At 64.2% G+C, this 9,743-nt stretch overlaps 1 protein-coding gene across 1 annotated transcript in view; it reads right to left on the bottom strand.

The window, feature by feature from the left end:
• Positions 1-9,743, bottom strand: part of MUC5B (mucin 5B, oligomeric mucus/gel-forming) — a 36,563-nt gene that overhangs the window by 15,884 nt on the left and 10,936 nt on the right. Inside the window, exons 20-31 of the mRNA XM_032270577.1 lie at positions 9,367-9,467; positions 8,965-9,116; positions 8,358-8,496; positions 8,168-8,278; positions 7,173-7,349; positions 6,552-6,791; positions 4,532-4,688; positions 3,993-4,121; positions 3,614-3,758; positions 3,476-3,519; positions 3,194-3,391; positions 1-2,706 (exon numbers count right to left, since the gene is read on the bottom strand). Of these exons, the coding sequence (XP_032126468.1) occupies positions 1-2,706; positions 3,194-3,391; positions 3,476-3,519; positions 3,614-3,758; positions 3,993-4,121; positions 4,532-4,688; positions 6,552-6,791; positions 7,173-7,349; positions 8,168-8,278; positions 8,358-8,496; positions 8,965-9,116; positions 9,367-9,467 (4,299 nt within the window). The remainder of the gene's footprint in view (positions 2,707-3,193; positions 3,392-3,475; positions 3,520-3,613; positions 3,759-3,992; positions 4,122-4,531; positions 4,689-6,551; positions 6,792-7,172; positions 7,350-8,167; positions 8,279-8,357; positions 8,497-8,964; positions 9,117-9,366; positions 9,468-9,743) is intronic.

Here is a 9,743-nt window from a genome sequence, read left to right as displayed (position 1 = left end):
AAGTCTTGGTGACCGTGGTAGAGGGTAGAGTGGAGGAGGGTGTGGCCATGGAGCTGGTGGCCGTGGTGCTGGGGCAATGGCTGTAGTTGCAGCAGAACACTTGGATTTCATAGTTGAAACACATCTTGAACTTCCCCACCTGCTCACGGTTCCTGCAGACCAGGCCGAAGTCCCGGCTGCATTCCACAACCTGGCCCAGCTCCCACAGGGGAACATCAGGCTGGGCCTGGTCGCGGCACTGGATGCCCAGCGGCTGCTCGCAAATGGCCCCCCCAGCCGCACGGATGTTGGAGTAGGTCTCGAAGTCCCCACCATCAGGGCCAGGGCTAGGATAATCCTCATCCAACCAGTCTGTCCAGGCACAGTGAGGCACACAGCCTGTGCTGGGAGATGGGGAGCTGGACGGCAGGATGGTCCCTATGGTGTGCCCAGAGCTGGAAGTCCTCAGGGTCGTGTGCACTGGGGTGGTCACTATGGGGGATGTTGTGGATGTGCTGGTCACAGCTGGACTGGTAGGCATGGTCAGAGCCTGGGAAGTCTGCTGCCTCCTGGTAGGGAGGAGGTTGGTCGTGGAAGCTGGAGGGGCAGAGTGACTGGGGAGGGACACCCTCTCTGTGGTCTTTGAGAAGGTGGGGCCAGTTTTAGTGGTGGCCGGAGTTGAGGGTCTTGTTACTGCTGCCGACCTGGTGCTCCAGGTGGCAGTGGCTGTGGGGGTGGTAGCCCCTGTGGCAGCAGTGACTGTGGGAGCAGTGGGTGTGGGGGTGGTGGTCCCTGTGGCAGCAGTGGCTGTGGAGGCAGTGGCTGTGGGGGTGGTGGCCCCCATGGTAGCAGTGGCTGTGGAGGCAGTAGCCATGGGTGTGGTGGCCCCCATGGTGGCAGTGGCTGTGGGAGTTGTGGGCCCTGTGGTGGCAGTGGCTGTGGAGACAGTGGCCATGGGGGTGGTGGCCCCTGTGGCAGCAGTGGCTGTGGAGGCAGTGGCTGTGGGGGTGGTGGCCCCCATGGTGACCCCCGTGGAGGTGGGTTTGGGTGCCTGTGTGGAGGAGGTCGGTGTGGGGGCGGCCGTGCTGGGGCAGTGACTGTAGTCATCACAGCAGAGCACGCGCACATTGTAGTTGAAGCACATGTTGAACCTGCCTGACTGGTCCTCGTTCCTGCAGGTCAACCCGGTCTCCAGGCTGCAGGTCAGCACCTGCCCGATCTGGTCGATGCTCACCTCGGGGTAGTTCTCCGCCCGGCACTCTATGCGCTCTGGTGCCCAGCACATCTTGCCTCCAGCAGTCCTGATGTTTTCAAAGGTTTCCATGTCCCCGCCTGTGACCCCCGAGGTTGGGAAGTCCACGTCAAACCACTCTGTCCACTCACACTTCGGCTGACATTGGGTCGTGCCCTGGCTGGTGGTGGCCTCAGGGATGGGGCCTTGCGTCGTTGTCTCTGGCCTGGGCGTGCTGGTCTCAGCCTGAGTGGTGGACTGATGGCTCGTAAGTGTTGGCACCAGGCTGATGGTCAGCGGCTCTGTGCCTGTCGGGCGAGCTCTGGAGGTTGCCATTGTCGTTGAGGCCGGCACGGGGGGCCTCGAGGGGCCCTGTGTGCCCAAGCTCCTCGTGGTCCCTGGCAGGGCTGAGCGAGTTGGAAAGCTAGATGTGGCCACCCATGGGACCGTGGGTTCTGTGGAAGCTGCAGGAGCCGTGGGGCCTCCTGTGGTGGCTGTAACAAGGGTGCCCGTGTATCTGGGGGATGTCTGTCCTTCTGAGAGGGTGGGGACCGCTGTGGTGGTGGGCGGGGGAGCCCTGGTCACTCCTGTGCTACTCATAGGTGGCAGCGTTGAGATCAGGGTGGTGGTGGTGGTTGTGGCCGTCTCTGGCTCCTTGGTGGGTGGCGGGGTTGTGGCATGTCCCCTGCAGTGGTCGGCGCTGCAGCACAGGACCCGGATTCTGTAGTTGTAGCACATCTTGAACACGCCCTCCTGCTCCCAGTTTCTGCACACCAGGCCGAAGCGGACATCACAGTGCACCTTCTGCCCCACCTGCGCCAGGGTCCAGTTGGGGAAGCTCTCGGCCTGGCACTCGATGTCCTCTGGCTGCTTGCATAGGTGCCCTCCCGCGGCCCTGATCTTATCGTAGGACTCAACATCCCCCCCCAACTCCTCAGACTTGGGGTAGTCCTCATCAAACCACTCAGTCCACTGACAGCGGGGCTGGCAGGCGGTGGTAGCTGGGGCCGGGGGGCTGCTGACCGGGCTGGTGACTGTCGACCTGGCGCTCGGGGTCACCCACAGGGTGGTCTGTTCAGTCACTGTGGTCTGGGTGGGGGTGGGCACAGCAGGCTCTGTGCTGGCACTGAGGGAGGGTTGGATGCTGGTGCCCGGGGCCGGGGAGGCGCCACAGGGCACATATTCGCAGCAGAGAACCCGCAGCTCATAGTCGTGGCAGAGCGGGGGGCTTTGCTGGCTGTTGGCACACATCAGCCCCCGCGTGCGGTCACAGTCCACCTGCTGGCCCAGCTTCTCCAGTGGCATGTCGGGAAGCTGCTCTGCCCGGCACTCGATGCCCGCCGGCTCAGGGCATACCTGGAACCCCCTCTGCCTCAGGTTTTCAAATGTCTCAAAGTCTCCGCCTCCCAGACCAGGCTCCGGGCGGTGCCCATTGTACCAGTCAGACCAGCGGCAGACTTCACGGACACACACGGTGGAGAGTGGGAGGGCCGGGCCTGTAAGAGGCAAGGGAGAGGGATCCTGGCTTCACAAGGAGGAGGGGCCCCAGAGGACCCTTGCCCCAGGGCTGGCCCCGCCCTTGTTGGATACCCGGGACCCTAGGTGCCTGCCTCAGCCTTGGTTAGGGCCACTTCTGCATGAGGGACCGGGCCCTGGCATCCTGGCCTTGAGGGAGCCCACCAGCTGGGAAAGGCTGGGGGAGGGCTAGGGCAGAGTCTGGGGAAGGCTGTGATGAGAGCTGGGGTGGATCTGGGGAAGCTTTATTGTCCCCTCAAGGTCACCCATCAATCATTGTGCTGAGGCTTCCTGGGGAGCCCCTGGAGACACGAAGGGTACTGGGGGCTGTGCACCCCCAGAGAGCCCGGCAGGTCAGCGGTTGGGACCCGACTGTCACTACCATCCAGAGCACCTGCACTGAGTGTCCAGGGGGTCCCTCATCACCCAGACATGGCCAGGCCTCAGGAGAGCCAGGCCAGGGCTTACTTGTTGTGGAGCCAGGGACCAAGGCAGTGGTGAAGGTGAACGGCGTTGTGGCCGGGGTTCCCGGGCATGCCACCGCTCTCCTGACAATGGTGCCGTTGCTTCCACAAATGGCAATCAGGCAGGCGCCAAGCCCATCGGTGGTGTTGTAGATGATGTCCTGGTAGCCATAGGTCCTGTCCTCATAGGTGCAGGTGCAGGCTGGGGAGGGGCCAGCGGGGTCATCTGGTGCCTCTGAACCCCGGGCCCCAGCCTCGGCCGCCCCCCACCCCGACCCTTCCTTACCCTCAAGGCTGTGAGCGCACTGGATGCCGCTGGGTGTGCAGTTACTGCAGGCAGGGGAGAGGTGAGCTGAGGGCCTTAGCCTGCGGGGCCTGCTCCCCAGCCCTGCCCCCCAGCCCCACCTGTTCCCCACCCCCTCACCAGCTCTGGCAGTTCTCTGCCGTGGGGACCCTGGCCCCCACGTCATAGTAGTTTCCGTCCTTGTCGTAGCAGCCACACTGGGCCACGCACTTCATCTCGTCTTCGTTGAAGAAGGGCTGGCTGGGGGGGCACTTCGGGTAGCAGCCTGGGGCCAGCAGGGCAAGGGAAAGACTCACTGGGGTCCTTTAGCCTCTCGAGCCAGGGGCTCCGTGCTGCCGGAAGTAGCTGCCCCCCACCAGCCAGCAGAGACCTGCCCTGGAGGCTTGCACTGTGCAGCTCATGGGAGCCTGCGCCATGTCCCTGGGGAACCCCAGCCCTCCCCATGCACACTCAGAAACCCAAAGACAGGAGACTTCATCCAGGACAGGCTGCCCCTCACCTTCTAGGCCGGGCAGGTCCACCAGGCAGTGCCCGCTGGGATTCCGGCAGGTTTTCAGGCACGGAGCCCCACAGGGCTGGTAATGCCACTCACAGCCCCCGTGTGGGTTGTAGAAGTCACAGAACAAGGCTGGGGCACAGAGGACAGAGGCTAAGGAGGCACCCACCGGCCCTCACCCCTGCAGTGCAGGGCAGTCCCGCCTGGCAGGGGTGCCGGTCTCCCCAGGGCCAGACCTGGGCTTGTCCCAGACGTTCAGGGCGTCAGGCAGGTGGCACCTCACCTTCCGCTCCGCTCCCCAGCCCTGCCCTTGGAACCCCTGTCCCGCCCCCCAGGAGCCATCTGGTGCAGGGACAGCCTGTCTGGTGGTTTTACACAGGTCTGCCTCTGTGCATGGGAATATCACACTCACATGGAGCCACATGCATGTTGGGCGTCTGTGTGCGGCTCAGGCCCAGGTCAGTGCCCCTACGGAGGCTGGGGCACCTCCTCCCCCGCCCGACTGCTCCACCCTTCAGCACCACGGACAGAGCCCGACTCACGACAGGTGTCCGGAGTCCGCCAGGACACACACAGGCCGGCGTCGTGGCAGGCCTGGGCGTAGGCAGCCACAGCCGTGCAGAAGCACTCACAGTCGCCCCCCGCATCGCACGCGCACGCGTCACTCACGCAGGCCTCGTAGTACTTGGTGGAGTCAACCTGGGCGTGAGGCCAAGGTGCAGCTGTCAGGCCAATGTCCCTACCACACCCGCCCCCCGGCCAGGGGGCGTCTGGCTCAGGGACAGTCTCCGGAGCCATTTGCATTTCAAACCCCCCATGGCAACTCTCTGACCTCCCTGACTCTTGGGGCCTGGAGTACCTCAGAGCTTGCCCCAAATAGGAGCTGCCCCAGCACCACTTCCCTAGCCCACCTGTGCCCTTGACCAGCTGTATCCTTGCCCACCTGTGCACCTGCCCACCTGTCCATCTGCCCACCTGTCCATCTACCCACCTCTGCACTTGCCCACCTGCCCATCTGCCCGCCTGTGCACCTGCCCATCTGCCCACCTCTGCACCTGTCCATCTGCCCACCTGTGCGCCTGTCCATCTGCCCACCTGTGCACCTGTCCATCTGCCCACCTGCCCATCTGCCCACCTGTGCACCTGCCCCTCTGCCTACCTTCACATGTGCGCTTTGGATCTTTTTATCATGTGGGTCTGGTCATGTGGCCTACAGGTTCCAAACCCACATGGAGGATAGCACCTCTGTTCGCCCTCAGCTCTCGCCCCACCTCCCTCTGCTGCAGTGGTGCTGACCTCCTTTCCAGCTGGGGGCCTTCCCCACAGCTGACCCAACCCTGTGGTGGCCCCCGCTCAGGGCTCTCCCTGTCTGAGCATCTGACCACCCAGTGCCCGCCACCCTACTGCCTCCTCCCGAAGGTAGTTCTGTGAGGGCAGGTCTTGTCCGCTGATGGCTGGGGTGAGCCCAGAACTTGCCAGGCTCTTCCAGGCACCCAGTGAACCTGTGCTAAGGAAGGAGCGGTGACTTCCAGCGCCAGGGACTCGGTGCAGCCTCACCTCCTTTCCAGACCAGCCATGGGGGGAGCCGTGCTGTTAGCCCCATCCTGAACACGAGGAGCTGCCTGCTTCCTCCAGGCAAGAGCCCACACCCCTCCCAGGCCCCATCTGAATCTGGGCCCAGATGCCAGCTTCCTTTTCAAGGGGATAAGTGGCAGCCGATGTGAGAGTGCTCCAGGGCCTCCCATGAGCAAGTGTGCCCACCACTGTGCCCACTGATGCCCCTACGCCAGCCCCTCAGCTCAGCCCTGAACCACATGCTGTGTGCCACTGTGGGCACTCAAGTCTTCCTTAAAATGACAGCAAACTGGTTTTTGTTTTTGTTTTTTTGTTTTGAGACGGAGTTTCACTCTTCTTGCCCAGGCTGGAGTGCAGTGGTGCAATCTCAGATCACTACAACCTCCACCTCCCAGGTTCAAGCGATTCTCCTGCCTCAGCCTCCTGAGTAGCTGGGATTACAGGCATGCGACCATGACCGAGTGTTTTTATATTTTTAGTACAGGTAGGGTTTCGTCATGTTGGCCAAGCTGGTCTTGAACTCCTGACCTCAGGTGATCCACCCACCTCAGCTTCCCAAAGTGCTGGGATTATAGGCATGAGCCACTGCACCCATTCCAACTGTTTTTTGGAATTCTCTGCTTATGGCTGATCTCCGATTCCTCCCTGGCTGGGCAGGGAGCTGGGCTGGCCTTCCAGTTTGTGCTGAGAACTGGGCGGGTCTGGGGATCATGAGGAGGGTGTCTGGGGCCTCTGGGTGTGACCAAGGCTGTGGCCAAGGGAGTGGCCAGGAGAGAGCAGAATTGGCTTCGTGCCAGGGGCAGGGAGTGCAGGTGCAGGGCTGGCGGGAGATCCAGACCTGGGGCCTGCTGTGCAGGACCGCATGCCCTGGGAGAACGGCCAGACCCTCCTTGGAGCCCTGGCATGTGCCCAGAAGACCCAGCTCTCAGTGGGAAGGAGGCAGCCGCCATCCCCACTTCACCCTGTCTGCCAAGCGCAGAGCCCCACCTGGGAGCGGCAGGCGGCGAAGGTGGGGCCGTGGAGGATGCTGCACTGCTTCTGGGCCCAGGACTTTCGGGAGGGGTTGGCCGTGCAGGGGTCCTTGGGCTGCAGGGCGTCCGGGCAGGACGGGGAGAGCTTCCAGCTGTTCCCGAACTCCAGCGCGTCCCCCACCACGGACCGGCTCCGCGTGGTGAAGTCGTTGATGGCGTTGCCGTCGAAGTTCCCGCACAGGCCGCAGACCCTGCCCTGCAGAGGCGCCAAGTGAGTGGGGCCCTGGAGCTGGGGCCACCGGCACCCACGGGAGGTGGCACGGAGCCCAGCCCCAGGTCCAGAGCCCTTGGGAGATGGAGGGAGGACAGCCGGTTTCCCAGCCAGTGCCCGACAAACTAGCAGGGGACAGGTGCAGTGGGCCCCTGGGTGGGTCGCTGGGTGGGTCCCTGGGTGGGTCCCTGGGTGGGCCGCTGGGTGGCACCTGCTTCCCTAGAAAACCCTCGACCCACTGTGGAGGCCAGAGGGTAGGGTTCTCACCAGCCAGGCTCATCGGGTTCCACAGGACCCCCCTGGCACCAGGGTTTCTGTGGCCGCCAGGTGATCCTGCAGGGCCTGGGAGCCACGGCCCAAGCTCACCCTGTAGTCCTGGTGCAGCCGGATGAACACGCTGGTCTTCCGGTCCCAGGACACGGCCATCCCGCGGGTCTCGATGACCAGGAAGATGCCCATGTAGCGGATCCTGTAGGGTGGGTCCCCGCCCGGCCCTCTGGCCACCGCTTTAAAGGTTCCCTCCTGGAGGATCAGCTCGTAGCTCTGCAGGGAGGCAGATGCTCTCGGAAGCCGACCCTGTGGTCCCCGGGGCGGGGCCTGAGATGCAGGGGTCCCCACCCAGGGCAGGGCTCTGCAGGTTCACGTGGCACAGAGAGCTGGCGTTGGGGATGAGCTGGGTCGGTGAGACCCTCAGTGAAGGTTCGGCAAGAGGCGGAGCAGGAACCATAGTCAGCCCCTCCTGCCATCTGCAGGGAGCACCCTGGCAGCGGCTGTGCCTTCTCCCCTGGGAGCTCTGGCCCCCCATGCTGGACTGGGCGTCTCTGGGTGTGGCAGGGCGAATGGCAACTCCGGAAAAGGTCTGTTTACATGCCAACTCCCAGAACCTCGGCCTGCAGCCTTAGTAGGAGAAAGCATCTTTGCAGATGGGATTCAGGGAAGCATCTTGAAATGAGATCATCCTGGACTATCTGGGAGGGCCCTACATCCAATGACCAGGGTCCTTACAGAGACAGAAGAGAGAGAAAAAACCCCGGAAAGAGAGAAGAGAGGCGCAGACACAGAGGGAGGCCACAGGCAGCCACAGCCACGGGACGCCTGGAGCCCGAGATGCTGGCACAGGCAGGAAGGACCTCCCCAGACCCTCCTGGGAGTGTGGTGCTGCCCGCCTGCATCTCTGACTTCTGGCTCCAGGACGGAGAATGCATTTCCGTTGTCTAAGCCCCGTGGTTTGTGGCTGTTTGGAACAGCAGCCCGTGTCAGGACACTGCTGAGAACCCGTGAGTGCAGCTGCACTCATGAGGCTTCCCTGGGCCGGCTCGTTGGCTGAGGGCCGGGGGGTTCACAGCCGGGGCCACTCTCACCTCCACGAAGAGCTTGATGGCCTTGGAGCAGGTGGTGCCAGTGGTCCCACAGGGGATGTTTTCCGTGATGATGCGGAAGGTCCCGTGGCTGGCGTTGCCCCCGCAGTAGTCCTGGGCCGGGGAGAGACAAGCTGCTGACTGCAGGCCTGAGTGTGCCCAGCCTGCGGGAGCTGGGGAGGGGTCGGTGTACCTGCGCCAGGGTGTACTCGCAGCTGCCTTCAAAGCTGTAGCGCTCGCCGTCAAAGGTGATGAAGTGGCCATCGCCGTAGGCCACGCAGGTGCCCAGGCAGAGCCGGTGGCTGCATTCCCACCTCCGGTTCCTGCAGGTGCTGTGAGGGGCCAGGACAGTGCCTGCTCACGGGGCTGCCCTCCCGGCCTTCCCGAGACCCAGCACCTGGGCCTGTGTGGGTCAACCTGGGGCCTCAGCCTCCCCAGGCCCAGCCTGGCCCTCCTCAGTGAAAGGGGTGGTCCTGCACAGTGAGTTCAGGGCATGCAGCCCCACCAGGTTCCTGGTAGCGCCACGGTCCCTGGGCCACCTTCCAGAGGACGCACGGGATGGCCCCTGGCTTTCCTGGCAACTCTCCTGCCACCACCCCACCTCACCCCGGCCAGTTTGCCACCTGCCCTCCCTCCTGCCCTCCCCACTCTCTCCCCTTCCTGCCCCCTGCCCTCCCGGCCCGCTGCCCTCCCTTCCCTCCCCCTCCCTTCCCCGCCTTCTGCCTCCCCACCTGCTGCTCTCCCTCCCAGCCCACTGGCCTCCCTGCCCACCCGCTGCCTCTGAGGGACCCAAGACCCACCAGGTGTTACAGTCGACCCTGATGGTCTCCCCAGGCTTGTAGGTGGCCTCATTGTGCACGCAGGGACAGTCCTCCTCGGCGATGCAGCCCCCACTCCCGTCCGACACCAGCCCCAGGGGACAGACACAGCCGGACACGCAGTGTGTGCTGAACTGTGGGCCCAGGCAGGTCCCAGTCAGGGCCGGACACCAGGGGGGCAGATACTACTCATCCTTGGGGAGGCACACCCAGGGCCCCCGGGCAATGCCTGGGCCGGGGCAGAGCTTCTGGTGGGGGGGGGTTAGGCCTTCGGCCACGCAGTGTCTCTAGGACCACCGGAGCCCTGGGCTTGGGAGCTGGGGAACCTGGCACCCCTTCCCTGCCCACCCTCCCTGAAGCACAGGACGGCACCAGAAGACTCACACAGCCCACATCCAGTGTGTGGCAGCTCCGGACGCACTCGGCCCCAGGGGTGCCCACCGAGCTGTTGCTGCAGTCCAGGTACACCATGGGGGCCGCGCACCCTGGGGGCAGAGCTTGGTGGGAGGGGTCCTGCGGAAGGGCAGCCTCGGCCCCAACTGCCCCTGGCAGCCCTAAGCCTGTCCTGCTGACCAAGCTAATGAGGATTCCACGACACCAGCAGCCCCAACCCCAAGGCACCCCGGCCATGCTGCGGAGCAGAGACCCACTGCCCCCTCCATCCCTGGAATGACTGGGTGTGGGTGCCCGTGGCAGGGCCCAGGTGAAGACTGATCTGGCTGGGTGGGGCTCAGGTGGGGCAGGGCTGGGCAGGACAGGCG

The sequence above is a fragment of the Sapajus apella genome, unplaced genomic scaffold (genome assembly GCF_009761245.1).
Source record: "Sapajus apella isolate SASKATOON/1434 unplaced genomic scaffold, GSC_monkey_1.0 scaffold212, whole genome shotgun sequence".
Taxonomy (NCBI): domain Eukaryota; kingdom Metazoa; phylum Chordata; class Mammalia; order Primates; family Cebidae; genus Sapajus; species Sapajus apella.
This window is presented reverse-complemented; position numbering and strand designations above follow the sequence as displayed.